At 37.9% G+C, this 20169-nt stretch overlaps 1 protein-coding gene across 3 annotated transcripts in view; it reads right to left on the bottom strand.

The window, feature by feature from the left end:
- Positions 1 to 20169, bottom strand: part of CDC14B (cell division cycle 14B) — a 99250-nt gene that overhangs the window by 26626 nt on the left and 52455 nt on the right. For all 3 annotated transcript variants that reach the window (XM_029203223.1, XM_029203225.1, XM_029203226.1), the window contains exon 5: positions 4354 to 4430. In XM_029203223.1, coding sequence (XP_029059056.1) covers positions 4354 to 4430 — 77 coding nt within the window. The remainder of the gene's footprint in view (positions 1 to 4353; positions 4431 to 20169) is intronic.

Raw genomic sequence — 20169 nt, 5'->3', positions numbered from 1 at the left:
CCAATAGCTTACTGGCAATATTCAGGAAGGAGAAAAATAAAATGACCTGCACCATTAGTTCTCAGAATATACTCCCTGGGCAAGAAGCACCAACATGCACCCCACTTGTTAGAAATGCTAATTCTCAAGCTCCAACCCAGACCAGTTCTAGGTGCGGGGCTGGGTCCTCCAGGTTATTGTGATATACATTCAAGTTTAAGAACCACTGACTTACAGGATCAACACAAATAACGTTTTGTACAAGTAATTGTTTCATGGAATAAGGAATGTTTCTAAGATAAAGAAGCTAAGGTAGGAAAATGAAGTAGTTTAGTCTAAATCAAAATCATCAGTGGAAAGACGATGAACTCTTCTCAAATTGCATCCCAATGTTTTTCACCATGTCTCCTCAGTTAGCTATGATTATTATCTTCTTAACCTATGATAATTCTTTTCCAATCAAGTTAAAGGCATGTTGATTCAGTTTTTGTGACAACTTGATGCATTTATTCAATGCATAACTTTGAATAAACCTACTGTGGGCCAAGCCCTGCTCTAGTCAAGCTTTGATCTGAGCTTGGATAAAGTTCTGCCACATTATCTGAAGAGACAAGAATCTTTCTTTATTCACTCATGTTTATTTCATTAACACCTCCAACTTTAAACACATCCACACCTCCTTCCTCCCACCCAAGCCATCAGACTTCTTCAAAATGGTAAACTAGCACTATGAAGCTGGATATAAGCCTTTGTGAGGGGGAAAACCTTGTCACAGATCATTTAACAAACTTGGAAAAGCAGATGAGAATCAATAAAGGAATACTGCTTAGAAACTGCAAAACAATGTCAAATACTAGTTTAAAAAAATAACAGTTTTCAGAGCAGCTTGCATTCATAACAGCCTAAAACTACAAATAACCCAAGTACCCATCAAAAGGATAATGGACAAACTGTGGTATATTCATAGAAGGGAGTGCTACAAAAGCAATAAAGATAAGACAAACTATTGATACTAACACCTGCCATCACATGGATAAATCTCACAGACATTATACATTTAAAACACTAGATCCCAGCTCTCCAAAAATGTATCCTGTATGATTCCATTTATATGACATTAAAAGATAAGAAAAACTTTTAGAAAGGGGGCAGAAGAGAATCTTCATGGGGGCTGACAATTTTCTGTATCTTGAACTGGATGGTAGTTACATGTAAATATGTAGGAGTTTATTGTTCTGTACACATAGGAGTTAAGAGTTTTTAATTGTGTCTAAGTTATACATGGTTTTTAAAAGGAAAAAAACATGAATGTTTAACAAATGTCATCTAAGGATCAGGCACCAAGTGTTTCATAAGCAGGATGCTACTTAATCCTCACACCTCATTAGGGTGATCCTACTATCATTCCCACTTATAGACTAAGAGACCAAGGCTCACATTTGTAAAGAACCACGGAGATATTAGTGGCAGAACGGAGAGTCAAACTCCCATCTGTCTGAGGTCAATAGCCAAGCTATTAGCAGCTCTGCAATACTACCTCTCAAGAAAATAAAGAACAGAGCCCTCCCCCCAAAAAAACCCAAAAACGCACACACACAAAAAAACAATTAAGAAGCAAGGAGTATTATAGGCAATACCAAAGAACAGAAGTATATGCTCTTCATATAACAATGATCCAAAAGTATTAAGAAAATGTTTAACTATATTTTATACTGTTTTTTCAGGTAGACAGGTAGAGAAATATCTAATATAATTCATTAAGAAATCATATATATATATTTTTTAAAACTCAGTGGTTGAAGTATTATATGTAACTTAAATTACATCTAATTAAATATTGCTATGAGCCTAAAAGGAGTTATTAAAGACAAGTGAACACTATTCTTGCACAATCCCTTGTTAGCAGTTATATTTATTCTATGCTCTTGAATTGGCAAAGATAAAAGACTATAGTGTAATTTCTGTCAAAATATTATCAGGTTTTATTAATCCTGATTTGCCTACTTTCTGTTTTTTGTGTTTTTTTTAATATTTATTTATTTATTTGGCTGTGCCCGGTCTTAGTTGTAGCACGCGGGATCCTTGTTGCGGCGGGCAGGATCTTTAGTTGTGGCATACGGGATCTTTTAGTTGTGGCATGCAGGATCTAGTTCCCTGACCAGGGATTGAACCTGGGCCCCCTGCATTGGGAGTGTGGAGTCTTCACCACTGCACCACCAGGGAACCACTGGACCACCCGCCTACTCTCAATTAGTAAGTTCTTCAGAACAGTAAAATGTGGTGAAGCACAGATTTTTAAATCTGTCAAAGGCTGATACTTTTGTAAAATACAATAATATTTGTACTATTACATACCCACAATAAGGCAATAATCTTATTTTGTAAGTAAAAATGAATTATTAGAAAAATGGAAGGAAAAAAACACATAAATACAAGCTTAAATTCTTCTATTATTTGATTCCACAGACATAAAAATAGTCTATTAAATTGCTAAAAAGTCTGTAAAATCTTACTCGCAATTCCTGTACTTATCACAAGCTGGTAACAAAAAGTTCACAGACTGGCACTAGTTCACAGGCCACACTTGGAGAATCATTAAATGTCTGGCATCTATGACTAAAGAGATTCAAATTTCACAAACCTGAACTGCTTCTAGCTAAGTCCTGTTTTTTAGAGAATTAATGATTTTTGTTCCTGGAACCAGAAGCAACTAACTACATTTTTCAGTGCCAAACTTTAAGAATTTAAACATGAGTATGGCAGTAAACAACATTTATTCTATTTTTGATCCCTGTATTTAAATTAACACAAAACTTCTCTTATATTAACAATGCTTCATGGATCCTTACTTAGATTATGTGAAATGTGTAAGCTTATCCCTGTTTCAGGACCTTGCGTTATAAAATTTAAGAATGGCACTATTATAAAGGATTACTATTATAAAAGAAGAGTTCTGTAGAACAAAATTATCACTACAGCAATGTGCCTATGACTCAGGGACCACAAACACAATCACTTCTTCTGACGGAGGTATACGGTTGCTGTTATAAGTTGAGAAGAAAAATGGAGCACTCTCCAGTTTAGAAAATAACCTTCATCCCTTCCTACCCACCACAAAGAATACTTAAGATGATCTCTGAGCTAGGAAGAAAGGCAGAGTGATACAGCGTCCAAAGCAATTCTTCTAATTGGCTAAATCACTAATATACATGCAGTCTTTAGTGCAATATATAACTGAACTCTGCAGACTATCCTAAAAAAAATCTCTAATTCATGGAGTAAATCCATGGACAGTCCTACAGCGTTATTTAAGGAGACAGATTCTGCATAAGGTTAGGGACACTCACCCCAAAACTTGTCCACAATTAAGTCAGGTTCATAACCTCCCCTTTAAAGGCAAGCCCACGTCTTCAAAATCAGGCATTTGAGGTATATGCAACAATTCCAGAACTATTAACTAATTTGCAGGCGGAAGAATAATGCAATATTTGAAATTCTCAATACAGTATGCAATGAGTAAAATCATTTCACACACTTATTATACTTAAGCACCATACAAGTATTTAATTACACAGCTAAGTCAAGTGTTCTGATAAACAGGAAGAGCAACTTTTAGAACTTCATTTGATTTTTAAAAAAAGAAAAAAAAACACAAGTTTTTGGGTTTTTTTTTTTCAAAATATCTTCAACACAATCACCTGGTAACTTTGACATAAGGATGAGGATGTCATTAACTTATATAAAGACATTACTTATCTACCACCTCTATGACACAGCCGTTTTGGTTTTTCAAGTAGTGGTGCTATATTAGCAACCTCACCCACTATTTCTGCTGGCTGTGTCCCTAGGAAAAGGGGGTTCGTTTCTGCTCCAGAAGTAACTCCTGATTATTGGGAAAAACTTATTTCTTAACTCCTCAGGACCAAAACTCCGCAGTACTGGAAAACGGTAGTTTTGCATACTATAACTCCAGGATTCTCATCTGATTACAAAGCACAGTTTCCATCAGTGAGAGTGGTTCTGACTTCTCATGTCGGAGTGATTCACCACCACTACCACTAGCACCACCACAGACATCTGGCGATGTCTGGAGACATTTTTGGCTTTCACAATTAATTTTCTGGGGTGAGGGTGTTACTGACATCTAGTGGGCAGAGGCCAGTGATGCTGTCAAACATCCTGCAGTACACAGGACAACCACCCCCCAACAAAATGTCAATAGCATCACTGTTGAGTAACCTAGATCTATGGTGTTATTTGCACCCACCTCAAAATAACTATTTATGAGGTCTTCTCTTTTCAGAAACAACTACACCAAGATATTTCTGGCAAGGGCCTGATTAAATGAATCTACCATAACATTCTTATATTTACCTGAAAGGAATATAGGATGTATCTCCAAACATTAATATTCTATATGCTTCTTCTGGAGTTTTCCCCAAATATATAACCTACATTTGAAGAGAGAAGAAAAAGGCAATTTACTTCTAAATAAAGATATAGTACTGTCACTGAGAAGTAAGCTTTGTACAATCTTTAGCCAATCAACTGAGCCTGATTCTCTAGCCTTCCCAAGGATCCTATGAGTTGCCCACTACCCAGTCAGTGAATTCCCCTTTTGTTTAAATCTGCTGTCACAGCTGGTTTCTGCTGCTTGCAGAGCCCTGACCAACAACTTTTTACAACAGCCTTTTGTAGTAAGAAGTAGAGCATTTCAAGAACAGATTTTCTAAATCAAGATGTTAGACTGAGCACATGCTTTGACCTCATGTCCTTTCTAAAGATACACCGAAATGATAGTAAAGAAGTGTGTGGGAGATGGGGATAGGGGATGGACTGGGACTGGGACTGGGGGGAGGATGAGAGCAACATAGAATCAGGACAAATATTTTTATTAACTCCATCCATTTAGATTTAACAACGTACAATATTGTACGGGTTTCCTATAAAACTTCATTTGTTTACTATTGTCATTTGCTTCTTTTATCTTCAGAACTACGTTATGCTTCCATTTTTATCTGGTAGAATACTTCAAGTGGATTCTTCAGCATTTGAGGTCCACAGTTGGTGGACCTTTTTGTATTTCCAAAGGATCTTGTTTTCTGCCCTGACACTGGACTATGTATATGGTTTCAGGTCTGCAGTCCTTTTATCTCAACAGTTCATAGATGTTGTTGCACTGTCTTCTCATTTCCAGTATTGCAGAAGTATTTTACTGGTCTCATTCTCTTCTCCCCCTCCTCTTCCTCACAAGCAACCTGTTCTAGAAACTTGGAGCTTGAGAATGTCCACTGGCATCCCTCTAAATAAGTCATCCCCCTAAATAAGTCATCCCCCAGCCCCAATTAAGTTTGCCTCGGACTTTCTGACCCTCACTCTATCCGAAGGCACATTTTTTTCCAACTCAGAATCTTCTGGCAGGACATTTTCCACCCATACATGGAGGCAAGGGGTGACAGAGGCCAAAAGCATTAGATGTGGCACACATATTATTACTCAAATTCAATTCAATTCTTAAGCTTACTTTGGGAGAAAATATACTTTAAATTTTGACCAGTAAAAATAAATAACTAAAAAATTTAATTACAAACTTTTTATCTCCATTACTTAAATTTATATAAATGAGCTGTTTCTTCAACAAAATTCTGAAGTAATAACCTATGTCTTATGTTTCATTGTAACTCCAGATTCATATTGGGTTGGCCAAAAAGTTCATTCAGCTTTTCCATCCCATCTTACAGAACAACCAAATGAACTTTTTGGCCAACCCAATACCTTTTATATGGACTCAGATTCGATCCTTAATTCATTGAACTTAAATCTACTTATAATAGGAAATTTTAAAATAATTGATAAAAAGTTAATACAAATATATCATTGGATTAAGAAAAATTATAAAAATCAAAGATCCAGCAAGAATCTTTGAAACTTAGAGAAGGATATACCTTAAAACAAGTCAGCTTCCAGAGGGCATTTGACCAATTTTGTTTTAAGACTCATAAATGGAAATGTTTACCCTGTTTCTGAAAATTATTTTATCCCATTTACTCTAATAATACAGAACTATAATTAACTATACAGAATCTTCTAACATTTATCTATAGCAGCATACAAACCCACAAAGAACAATCAATCCCAAGAACAAAGGAATGCCTTCTTACCTAGTATCAAACAAATTTTCAAAGTACAATATTACTGACTCGGAGAAGGTTGTAATTTATCATGAATTAACTAATCAAAATCATCTATAATTGCACTCAACATTATATTTATCTATATATTACTTATTTAGATCTTTTAAGGATCAATCTATCAATTGACTTTCTATTGTCTTACTCTTTATTTGGAAATAGAGCATAACAGTTCCTTTAAGAAAAACTAAAAAGTCTTTTCAATCTAGTGCCCCCCTGCCCCGTTCTCTACATTTACTCCTTCTCTTCTAGTCTCCAACCTGCTTCCTTTCTCTTCTAAGACTTAATGAATAACTTTAGGAAAGGCTTTTCATTTCTCCATTCTATTTTAGGTCTTCCTAGCAGGACTCCTCCAAAAAATTTCCTCTAAAAAACAACAACAAAAACACAAAACAAAACCAAATAAAAAAATACCTTGAGGCCAATGAGGGTAAGAATAGGATTTGATTCACTGATGTACGTATATACATACATAACTTAAATAAATTAATTAAATGAAATCCAGAAACCTCATTCAGATTTTCCCTAAATTTCTAATACGAAATTCTCTCAAATTATATAAACTTTTTCTTAAGCACCAGGTGAAAGATAATTCCTCCAACTCAAGATTGCAGTTCCTTGGTTTCTTTAATTACTAAAATTGCAATGGTATTATTTCCTTCTAACTTTCAAAACAGAAATAGTCTCTAATACATTAAATAATTGTGGGTTAATCTTGGAATACAAGTTCAGTTCAAAGAACCCAAGAAAAATGTAACATTTTTTCCTATGGAGAAACAAAACCTATATTCCTAGTGATGAACTTTTTAAAAAACATAACCTTTAAACCCAACTGGGGAATGCTTATACATAGAGATTTTAGGTACAATGTAATAAGTTGAAGGAAATTTACAGATTCAGAATAAGTTTTTTACATAATGCTATGGTCCAAAGGTTTCTGTCCCATCCAAAATTCATATGTTGAAATCCTAACCTCCCAAAAGGGATGGTAGTAGGAGATGGGGCCTTTGGGAGACAGCCATTAGAGTGAAACCCTCGTGATTGGGATTAGTGTCTTATAAAAGGGACTCCAGAGAGATCCCTAGGCCCTTCCACCATGTGACAGCCCTCACTGGACCATGCTGTCACCCTGATCTTGGACTCCCAGGCTCCAGAACTGTGAGAGATAAACTTCTGTTGTTTATAAGCCTCTGGTATTTTGTTATAGCAGCCCAAAAGGACTAAGACATATAAGAATCAAAGAAATGTTTGCTAACAATCTATAATTCTTAATTTTACACCCACTCATCTTCTCTAGTCAAAAGCCCTTCCCCATTAAAATTATTATAAATTTGTTACTTGAGAAGAATCCTTAAAATGGCTCCTATATTAGTTCTCAAATTAGTAAACTCTAAATCAATGAGATTTTATGATGCATCAGTGTGATCCCAGCAATTTGGAAGATATGTGCTTCTCAAATTTTTTTAGTGTATTTTCATGAAAAGCTATATATATAGAATGGCCACTCTAACTGCACATTGCTGTCCAAAAATAGAAAACAACAAGAGATGAACAAGAGAGATACTAAATAGCTGTGGTAGCCAGCTTCCAAGACAGCACCAACGATGCTCATCTTCTCGTATTTCCACCCTCAATGAATAGGTCACCATTGTGTAAACAATAGGATACTGCATTAATGGTAGAGTGTGACACCTGAAGCTAGATCACAAGGACGTTGTGGCTTTTGCCTTGCTTTCTTTAGGACTCCTCACTCCAAGAAAATCAGGTTCTTGTTTTGTGAGCGCAGCCCACGTGGCGAGGAACTGAGGCTCCTTGCCAACAACCAGTGCAAACTTGCTGGGCATGTGAATGGGCCATTTGAGCAGTGGACCCTCCAGCCCCAGTCAAGCCTTCAGATGACTGCAGCCCAGCCAGATCCAGAAGCAGACCCCCCCAAGTTAGCCAATCTCAAATACCTTCCCCACAGAAACTGTTTCAGAGAACATTAATTGTTGTTTGAAGTCACTAAGTGTTGGTGTAATCTGTAAGGCAGCAATAGATAATACAGCAAGTAACACAGTAAAGAGTGAGCAATTGATCATTTCAGTTTGTTGAAAGTAGATAAAGCTTTTAAAAATGTGGCAAGTGCAGAGATGTAAAAGTAAGGAAGCCCCGTGGCTTAGGAAACATGAGTAAGGAGAACCTGCTGTCTCTCTCCAGGGTAAGGAATCTCTCTGAAGGAGCAAAAGGCAATCTCACAGGAAAAATAAAATACTGGGATAGAAAATACTTAGGAAGTTGGTAGTGCTTTTCAAAGTCATGACACAAACTTTCTTGGTTTTGTTTTTTGTGGGGTTTTTTGTTTGTTTTGTTTTTTTGCTGAACAATTTTGTAGCCATTAGGATTCCACTGCCCCCATTTAAAAAATTACCATCTGCCTAACCCAGCCCTGTGAAAACTTCTGATCTTGAATTGCTGATCAGTGTTTCAAAACCTAAGAGAGCCTCAAGTAGCAATGGATAACTTAGTGGACTGAAACAAAAAGATCACAACTTGATCGTGTATAGTTTTAATCTTGACAATTCAGGTCTCAAAACAATAAAGCCCAGTTATTTAGACATGTACTTCTCATTTCTATTCTCCCACAGAACATTTTGAAGTTTAATCTATGTACTTAGAGAAGCCTCTGGTAGAGTTTAAAAAACCAAAACATTGAGGGGGACCTTCAAGATGTTGGACGAGTAAGACATGGAGATCACCTTCCTCTCCACAAATACATCAAAGATACATCTACACATGAAACAACTCCTACAGAACACCTACTGAACACTGGCAGAAGACCTCAGACTTCCCAAAAGGCAAGAAACTCCCCACGTACCTCGGTAGGGCAAAAGAAAAAACAGAGACAAAAGAATAGGGACAGGACCTGCACCTCTGGGAGGGAGCTGTGAAGGAGGAAAAGTTTCCACACACTAGGAAGCCACTTCACTGGTGGAGACGGGGGTGGGCTGGGGGGAAGCTTCGGAGCCTAGAAGGACAGACAGCATAGCAACAGGGGTGCAGAGGGCAAAGCGGAGAGATACCCACACAGAGGATTGGTGCCGACCAGCACTCACCAGCCTGAAGCACGTCTGCTCACCCGCCGGGGCGGGTGGAGGCTGGGAGCTGAGGCTCGGGCTTCAGAGGTCACACCCCAGGGAGAGGACTGGGGTTGGCTGCATGAACACAGCCTGAAGGGGGCTAGTGCGCCACAGCTATCTGGGAGGGAGTCCAGAATAAAGTCTGGAACTGACTAAGAGGCAAGAGACCATTGCTTCGGGGTGCACAAGGAGAGGGGATTCCTTCCCTGTCTGCCCACAGTAGGCAGGGCACCGCCTAAACAAGCTCCAGAGATGGGCACAAGCCGCAAATATCAGCTCGGACCCCAGAGACGGGCATGAAATGCTAACGCTGCTGCTGCAGCCACCAAGAATCCTGTGTGCAAGCGTGGGTCACTATCCACACGCCCCCCCACCCCACCCCGACCCAGAGCCTGTGCAGCCCACCACTGCCAGGGTCCTGTGATCCAGGGACAACTTCCCCAGGAGAACACACGGCACACCTCAGGCTGGTGCAACGTCACTCTGGCCTCTGCCGCCACAGGCTCGCCCCGCATTCCAATTATAACTACCATACGCCTCCCTCCCTCCCCCGGCCTGAGTGAGCCAGAGATCCCTAATCAGCCACTGCTTTAATCTGGGCGGGAACAGGTGCCTGAGGGCAGCCTACACGCAGAGGCGGGGCCAAAACCAAAGCTGAGCCCTGGGAGCTGTGCGAACAGAGAAGAGGAAGGGAAATCTCTCCATGCAGCCTCAGGAGCAGTGGATTAAATCCCCACACTCAACTTGAGGTACCCTGCATCTGTGGAATACCTGAACAGACAACGAATCATCCCAAAATTGAGGAGGTGGACTTTGGGTGCAACTGTAGACTTGGGGTATGCTGTCTGCGACTGACTTGTTTCTGATTTTTACGTATATATTAGTACAGATTTTAGCGCTTCTTATCATTGGTGGATTTGCTTATTGGTGTGGATGCTCTCTTTTTTAAAAAATTACTTTTACATTTTTATTTTTTAAATTTTTATTATTTTCATAATTTTATTTATTTTTTAATTATTTTTTTCTTTCCTTTTTTCTCCCTTTTCTTCTGAGACGTATGGCTGACAAGGTCTTGGTGCTCTGGCCTATGTGTCAGGCCTAAGCCTCTGAGGTGAGAGAGCCAAATTCAGGATACTGGACCACCAGAGACTTCCTGGCCCCACATAACATCAATCAGCGAGAGCTCTCCCAGACAACTCTGTCTCAACGCTAAGACCCAGCTCCATCCAATGGCCAGCAAGCTCCAGTGTTGGACGCCCCATGCCAAATAACCAGCAAAACAGGAACACAACCCCATCCATTAGCAGGGAGGCTGCCTAAAATCATACTAAGTACACAGATACCCCAAAACACACCACTGGACACAGCCCTGCCCACCAGAAAGACAAGATCCAGCCCCACCCACCAGAATACGGACACCAGTCTCCTCCACCAGGAAGTCTACACAACCCATTGAACCAACCTCACCCACTGGGGGCAGACACCAAAAACAACAGGAACTACGAACCTGCAGCCTGCAAAAAGGAGACCCCAAACACAGTATGTTAAGCAAATTGAGAACACAGAGAAATATGCAGCAGATGAAGGAGCAACATAAAAACCCACCAGACCAAACAAATGAAAAGGAAATAGGCAGTCTACATGAAAAAGAATTCAAAGTAATGATAGTAAAGATGATCCAAAATCTTGGAAATACAATGGAGAAAATACAAGAAACGTTTAACAAGGACCTAGAAGAAGTAAAGAGCAAACAAACAATGATGAACAACACAATAAATGAAATAAAAATTCTCTAGAAGGAATCAATAGCAGAATAGCTAAGGCAGAAGAACGGATAAGTGACCTGGAAGATAAAATAGTGAAAATAACTACCGCAGAGCAGAAAAAAGAAAAAAGAATGAAAAGAATTGAAGACAGTCTCACAGACCTCTGGGACAACATTAAATGCACCAACATTCGAATTATAGGGGTCCCAGAAGAAGAGAAAAAGAAAGGGTCTGAGAAAATACTTGAAGAGATTATAGTTGAAAACTTCCCTGACATGGGAAAGGAAATAGTCCATCAAGTCCAGGAGGCACAGAGAGTCCCGTACAGGATAAATCCAAGGAGAAATACGCCAAGACACATATTAATCAAACTGTCAAAAATTAAATACAAAGAAAGCATATTAAAAGCAGCAAGGGAAAAGCAACAAATAACATACAAGGGAATCCCCATAAGGTTAACAGCTGATCTTTCAGCAGAAACTCTGCAAGCCAGAAGGAAGTGGCAGGACATATTTAAAGTGATGAAAGGGAAAAACCTATAACCAAGGTTACTCTACCCAGCAAGGATTTCATTCAGATTCGAAGGAGAAATTAAAACCTTTACAGACAAGCAAAAGCTAAGAGAATTCAGCACCCCCAAACCAGCTTTACAACAAATGCTAAAGGAACTTCTCTAGGCAGGAAACACAAGAGAAGGAAAAGACCTACAATAACAAACCCAAAACAATTAAGAAAATGGTAATAGGAACATACATATCGATAATTACCTTAAATGTAAATGGATTAAATGCTCCAACCAAAAGACATAGCCTGGCTGAATGGATACAAAGACAAGACCCGTATATATGCTGTCTCCAGGAGACCCACTTCAGACCTAGGGATACATACATACTGAAAGAGAGGGGATGGAAAAAGATACTCCATGCAAATGGAAATCAAAAGAAAGCTGGAGTAGCAATTGTCTTAGCACACAAAACAGACTTTAAAATAAAGACTATTACAAGAGACAAAGAAGGACACTACATAATGATCAAGGGATCAATCCAAGAAGACATAACAATTGTAAATATTTATGCACCCAACATAGGAGCACCTCAATACATAAGGCAAATACTAAGAGCCATAAACAAGGAAATTGACAGTAACACATTCGTAGTAGGGGACTTTAACACCCCACTTTCACCAATGGACAGATCATCCAAAATGAAAATAAATAAGGAAACACAAGCTTTAAATGACACATTAGACAAGATGGACTTAAGTGATATTTATAGGACATTCCATCCAAAAACAACAGAATACACTTTCTTCTCAAGTGCTCATGGAACATTCTCCAGGATAGATCATATCTTGGGTCACAAATCAAGCTTTGGTAAATTTAAGAAAACTGAAATTGTATCAAGTATCTTTTCCGACCACAACACTATGAGACTAGATATCAAGTACAGGAAAAACACTGTAAAAAATACAAACATATGGAGGCTAGACAATACGCTACTAAATAACCAAGAGATCACTGAAGAAATCAAAGAGGAAATCCAAAAATACCTAGAAACAAATGACAATGAAAACACGATGACCCAAAACCTATGGGATGCAGTAAAAGCAGTTCTAAGAGGGAAGTTTATAGCAATACAATCCTACCACAAAAAAACAAGAAAAATCTCAAATAAACAACCTAATCTTACAGATAAAGCAACTAGAGAAAGAAGAACAAAACCCCCCCCCAAATTTAGCAGAAGGAAAGAAATCATAAAAATCAGATCAGAAATAAATGAAAAAGAAATGAAGGAAACAATAGCAAAGATCAATAAAACTAAAAGCTGGTTCTTTGAGAAGGTAAACAAAATTGATTAGCCAGTAGCCAGACTCATCAAGAAAAAAGGCAGAAGACTCAAATCAACAGAATTGGAAGTGAAAAGGGAGAAGTAACAACTGACACTGCAGAAATACAAAGGATCATGAGAGACTCCTACAAGCAACCATATGCCAATAAAATGGACAAATTCTTAGAAAAGCACAACCTTTAGAAAAGCACAACCTTGTGAGACTGAACCAGGAAGAAATAGAAAATATAAACAGACAAATCACAAGCACTAAAATTGAAACTGTGTTTAAAAATTTTCCAACAAACAAAGCCCAGGACCAGATGGCTTCACAAGTGAATTCTATCAAACATTCAGAGAAAAGCTAACACCTATCCTTCTCAAACACTTCCAAAATATAGGAGAGGGAGGATACTCCCAAACTCATTCTACAAGGCCACCATCACCCTGATACCAAAACCAGACAAAGATGTCACAAAAAAAGAAAACTACAGGCCAATATCACTGATGAACACAGATACAAAAATCCTCAACAGAACACTAGCAAACAGAATCCAACAGCACATTAGAAGGATCATACACCATGATCAAGGGGGTTTATCCCAGGAATGCAAGGATTCTTCAATATATGCAAATCAATCAATGTGATACACCATATTAACATGCTGAAGGATAAAAACCATACAATAATCTCTATAGATGCAGAAAAAGCTTTCGACAAAATTCAACACCCATTTATGATAAAAACCCTCCAGAAAGTAGACACAGAGGGAACTTACCTCAACATAATAAAGGCCATATATGACAAACCCACTGCCAACATTGTTCTCAATGGTGAAAAACTGAAACCATTACCCCTAATATCAGGAACGAGACACAGATGCCCACTCTCACCACTATTCTGGAAGTTTTAGCCACAGCAATCAGAGAAGCAAAAGAAATAAAAGGAATCCAAATCGGAAAAGAAGAAGTAAAACTGTCACTGTTTGCAGACGACATGATACTATACATAGAGAATCCAAAAGATGCTACCAGAAAACTACTAGAGCTATTCAATGAATTTGGTAAAGTAGCAGGATACAAAATCAATGCACAGAAATCTCTTGCGTTCCTATATATTAATGATGAAAAATCTGAAAGAGAAATTAAGGAAACACTTCCATTTACCACTGAAAGAAAAATAATAAAATATCTAGGAATAAACCTACCTAAGGAGACAAAAGACCTGTATGCAGAAAACTATAAGACACTATGAAAGACATTTAATATGATTGAAACAGATGGAGAGATATACCATGTTCTTGGATTGGAAGAATCAATATTGTGAAAATGACTGTACTTCCCAAAGCAAACTACAGATTCAGTGCAATCCCTGTCAAACTACCAATGGCATTTTTCACAGAACTAGAACAAAAAATTTCACAATTTGCATGGAAACACAAAAGACCCCGAATAGCCAAAGCAATCTTGAGAAAGAAAAACGGAGCTGGAGGAATCAGGTTCCCTGACTTCAGACTATACTACAAAGCTACAGTAATCAAGACAGTATGGTACTGGCACAAAACCAGAAATATAGATTAATGGAACAGGAAAGAAAGCCCAGAGATAAACCCACGCACATATGGTCATCTTATCTTCGATAAAGGAGGCAAGACTATACAGTGGAGAAAAGAGAGCCTCTTCAATAAGTGGTGCTGGGAAAACTGGACAGCTACATGTAAAAGAATGAAATTAGAACACTTCCTAACACAATACACAAAAATAAACTCAAAATGGATTAAAGACCTAAATGTAATAAGGCCAAACACTATAAAACTCTTAGAGGAAAACACAGGCAGAACACTCTATCACATAAATCACAGCAAGATATTTTTTGACCCACCTCCTAGAGAAATGGAAATAAAAACAAAAATAAACAAATGGGACCTAATGAAACTTAAAACCTTTGCATAGCTAAGGAAACCATAAGACAAAAAAGATGGCCCTCAGAATGGGAGAAAGTATTTGCAAACAAAGCAACTGACAAAGGATTAATCTCCAAAATATATAAACTGCTCATGCAGCTCAATATCAAAAAACCGAACAACCCAATTAAAAAGTGGCCAGAAGACCTAAATAGACATTTCTCCAAAGAAGACGTATGGATGGCCAAGAGGCACATCTATTAAGATGCTCAACATGACTAATCATTAGAGAAATGCAAATTAAAACTACAGTGCGGTATCACCTCACATGGCTCAGAATGGCCATCATCAAAAAATCTACAAACAATAAATGCTGGAGAGGGTGTGGAGAAAAGGGAACCCTCTTGCACTGTTGGTGGGAATGTAAATTGATGCAGCCACTATGGAGAACAGTATGGAGGTTCCTTAAAATACTAAAAACAGAACTACCACACAACCCAGCAATCCCACTACTGGGCATAAACCCTGAGAAAACCATAATTCAGATAGAGTCATGTACCACAATGCTCACTGCAGCTCTATTTAAAATAGCCAGGACATGGAAGCAACCTAAGTGTCATCGACAGATGAATGGCTGAAGAAGATGTGGCACATATATACAATGGAATATTACTCAGACATAAAAGGAACAAAATTGAATTATTTGTAGTGAGGTGGATGGACGTAGAGTGTGTCACACAGAGTGAAGTAAGTCAGAAAGAGAAAAATAAATACCGTATGCTAACACATATATATGGAATCTTAAAAAAAAAAAAGTTCTGATCAACCTAGGGGCAGGACAGGAATAAAGACGCAGATATGGAGAATGGACTTGAGGACATGCGGAGGGGGAAGGGTAAGCTGGGACGAAGTGAGGGAGTGGCATTGACATACATACGCTACCAAATGTAAAATAGATAGCTAGTGGGAAGAAGCTGCATGGCACAGGGAAATCAGCTCAGTGCTTTGTTACCACCTAGAGAGGTGGCATGGGGTGGGTGGGAGGGAGGAGATATGGGGATATATGTATACATATAGCTGATTCACTTTGTTATACAGCAGAAAGTAACACAACATTGCAAAGCAATTATACTCCAGTAAAAATGTTTTTAAAAAATTACACAAGTCATCATATCTCAGAGTTAAGTATAACAAAGGATATTTAAATTCCAACCCAATAAACCAGTAAACTAGTTTTTTGACAGAATTTTCAGTATTTTTATTTTTTAACATCTTTATTGGAGTATAATTGCTTTACAATGGTGTGTTAGTTTCTGCTTTATAACAAAGTGAATCAGTTATACATACACATATGTTCCCATATCTCTTCCCTCTTGCGTCTCCCTCCCTCACACCCCCCCATCCCACCCCTCTAGGTGGTCACAAAGCACCGAGCTGATCTCCCTGTGCTATGCGGCTGCTTCCCACTAGCTACCTATTTTACGTTTGGTACTGTATATATGTCCATGCCACTCTCTCACTTCAGTAAACTATTTTCAATTATTCTTCATGGAGAAATGTCACGACGTTTCCCATATTTAATTATTTTCACATCAGCCAGATGACACAGTCATCCCAATGCCAAGAACTTGATTGATCTTTTTTAAAAAAAAATCACTCTATCCAGATTAACATAGAATTTTCATGAATCTATGCAAGTTGGAAACAGGCTTAAAGATTCAACTGCTGAATAAAAAAGGTGAACAGGGAAAAGATTATATATAATAAGCAATTTTATGTGATAAAGTAAGTAAATAAGATAATATCACTCTCACAGCTCCTGCACAAATACCAGTAAGAAAAAAAAAAGCATAAATCTCTCTAAAAGATTCAGATGGCCTTATATTTCAATAGTTTTAACTTCTCAAATTACTTTTATTTGTATGTATAGTATGCTGGTATAATGATGCTCAATTTAGATAAAAGGAAACTGGAACTCTAGAGTAGCAAACACATCTTTACCAAGGCCAGACTAATAAATGTGAGGGAATTGGCCTTGGGTATAAGCACACATGGATATATTCTATGTGAGTGGCAGGGACTTTTTTAAGACAAAGCAAAAATCTTGAATATTTAAAATAAAGGCACCTCATTTGTAAACATTGGCAAAAACAAACTACTAATTATAAATGCTCTGTGTTACATAAAACTGGCAGGCTACTACTTTCTAACCTCTGGTGTTAACTGCTCACCCAAGATCACACTGCTTGTTATTGATGGAAGAGGGCCTACTGCTCAAGCCTTATTTAAAGATAAGAAACCACACTGTGTAAAAGAAGTGCTGAAACAAGAATAGGATCCAAAATTACACAGAACTTAACAGATCTGCAATCAAAGATCATAAATGGTCAGAGGGGCCATTTCTCTCTACTCTTTCCCAAGACTTGTTAGCCCCTAGCAAGTCTCACAGGCAGCTGAAATATCAGATAGGCTCAGTAAGGTGAAAAGGGAAGTAAAGTTCTGATGAATGATGGTGACGACAGCCAGCTGCCTCCACCACAGGGCCTTTTCCTATGGCAGGGGGCCATGCTGGCCCCTTTCTGTGGCTCTGGTGCACCTCACACTGCCTGGTGTCTGGATGCTATTTACCTCTGCCTGGTTGCTGTTTGCTCTGCCTTTCACAGGTACCCAGGAAGGGTGTTTGCCCAGAGATGGGTGTTTACAAAGACTTTGGCCATCACACCGGGTTCTGTCTTCCAGTCTCTGTTGCCCTGTCTAGACTGCTATTTGCTGAACTGGATTCCCACCCACTGCTTCCAGATCCTCTCCCCTCAGCATTCCTTGTCTTAAGTTCTTGTCTAATGCCTTCACCCTGTAGCTACCTTAACCCAGCATTGAGTACTCTGAGTCCAAAATAATTAAATCATTAAGAAAAATGGACAACAGGTTCAAAAGATCATCATTAAGTAACAAACTAAGCCCCTGAGCTCTTATTACAACTGTTGAAGCAATCTCAAATTCAATGCAATTTAGGATTCTACTCAGATTGCTGAGTTAATATATTCCTAGAATTTAATTAGTATCACAGTTTTTAGTATAAGTGTTTACAAGGTAAACCATTCTGAAGGCTATAAAAATTGCTTAAAATAAAAATATAATACAGTGATACATTTTAAACAGGGAATCTATATGTTACCACAATTAGCTCTACCAAAGTAATCTATTGAACATTACAGGAGGGCAAATTTGCAAATTATGTACCAACAGTTTGCTTGTGTCATTTATTTTACACTCAGGATGCTTTAACCACAGAAAACTGTTAGAAACAATGGTTAATTTCCCAGGCAAGCCCTCAAAAGTACATTTGACCTATAGAAGAACTAAGTACTATGTATCTATAGGAAAATATAAATGCTGGGGCAGTAAGATGTAACCAAAGTTGATAATCAGTAAGATACAATGGTAACTTTCCTGTTTTTTAATATAAAAAGCAGATTTAAGGTGTAATAATGGTAGACAGAACCAAAAAAAGAGAAAGAGAATGACGTTTAGTAAACGCTTAATTTGTGCCAGATAGTCTACCAAACTGAAATTAAAAGCTAGCTCAATCTGAACCTAAATCCCTAAACTTCATCCCCTATACAATGGCCTCTTCCAAATAACTGTTCGCAACTAGGTATTAATGTTTGCACCTACTGGCGCAGTGGTTAAGAATCCACCTGCCAATGCAGGGGACACGGGTTCAATCCCTGGTCCGGGAAGATGCCACATGCCGCGAAGCAACTAAGCCTGTGCACCACAACTACTGAAGCCTGCGTGCCTAGAGCCCGTGCTCTGCAAGAGAAGCCACTACAATGAGAAGCCCGCTCACAGCAACGAAGAGTAGCCCCCACTCGCCGCAACTAGAGGAAGCCCGCACACAGCAACGAAGACCCAAAGCAGCCAAAAATAAAATAAATATATAAAAACAAATGAAAGTCTAGTTGTAAGTTCAGCTATTTCAATTCTTGATTTTAATGGCTGCTGTAACTAAAAAAGATGCATTACCATGATACGTAAATGCAAATGCAGGAATGATTACCACTTTTTTAATCCCATTCAGCAATGATGTGCATTTGGTTAGTAAATTTCCAACTTCCCAAATGCTAATCAGGTGTGGGGAAAGTGCTGCACATTTTTAAAATGTTTAGCAAATGAGTTCAAAACCCAATGAAACATTATTTAAATGATTTTAAATAGGGTTTTAAAATTCTGTTTTGTGGCTATTCATGTAATACTTCAAAAACTGGTGATTAAAGGGAAACGGCCACTCTTTCTGCCTTCTCGGTAGGAAAATTCGTTTCAGGGTAACCAAAGAGCCCCAACTGAATGAGGGAAAGCTCAATTTCCATAAAAGTAAGCCAGCTAATAAGTGAAGGAGGAATGAAATAATTAGAAAAATGTTATACTGAAACGCTAATAAAATTATTGATTCAGGCAAGTATGATCAATTGTTGTTTAAAACACCAACATGCATGGTTGATGGGGAACTGAATATACAAACAGTTCCAAAATAACACCACACAGAATGCTTAAATCATAAGGAGAAAACAATATATTGAAGGGATTTGATGGTTGGCACCTAATCCAGTGGTGCCATTTTTAGCACCACTAATGGAAATTTAGGTATTACATGTCTTCTTATGGGATACAACATATACTACTAATGCACAAGCCTATAGGTAAAACTTCCAGTTCACAAGAAATACAAAGAATGGAGAAACAAGTTAAAAAATATCACAAAGAAGAAACCAGAGAAATTCAAAAGGTGGAACTTTCTACAAGAAAATAGTGTTAGCTATTATAAAAAATCAGTGTTAGCAAAAAAGGACCATGTGTGAGAGAGATTAAGGACACTACCACCACATGCAATGTGTGGTCCTGGATGAAATATTGGTTTGGACACTTTGGATCAATTGAGAAAGACGAATACAATCTGGGTATAAAGATGATAAAACATGTACTAAAGTGAAAGAACAGATCACTAACTAAAAAAATCAGGTGATAAAATTATACTGGTGAACGTATCCTGCTTCTATAAATAAATATAAAAGTATTTTTTAAAGGAAGTTTTTCTAAATTTCTCAAGGGTCCAAATATGGGTTTTGCACATGACATTTTTTTATAGCAAAATGACCAAGTTTCAAACTTTTATTTTAGAAATACACTCTCAATCGTGAATTTGTTTTGAAAAGCACTTACTTTGCCACTTAGAATTTCACCTTTACTTGAAATGACCCCAAAATCTGGCTAGGAAACAGCCACTGACTTATCACAACAGGGTAGCAAACTTATTATTTTGTAAAATGATATGGTTCACTTACCTTTTTGTTAAAAAAAACCAAAAAATTCAGTTATCTTTTATG

This window comes from Monodon monoceros, unplaced genomic scaffold (genome assembly GCF_005190385.1).
Source record: "Monodon monoceros isolate NGI ecotype Baffin Bay Population unplaced genomic scaffold, NGI_Narwhal_1 Super_Scaffold_5, whole genome shotgun sequence".
Taxonomy (NCBI): Eukaryota; Metazoa; Chordata; class Mammalia; order Artiodactyla; family Monodontidae; genus Monodon; species Monodon monoceros.
The sequence above is the reverse complement of the archived record's forward strand: the minus strand, read 5'-3'. Positions and strand labels throughout refer to the sequence as shown.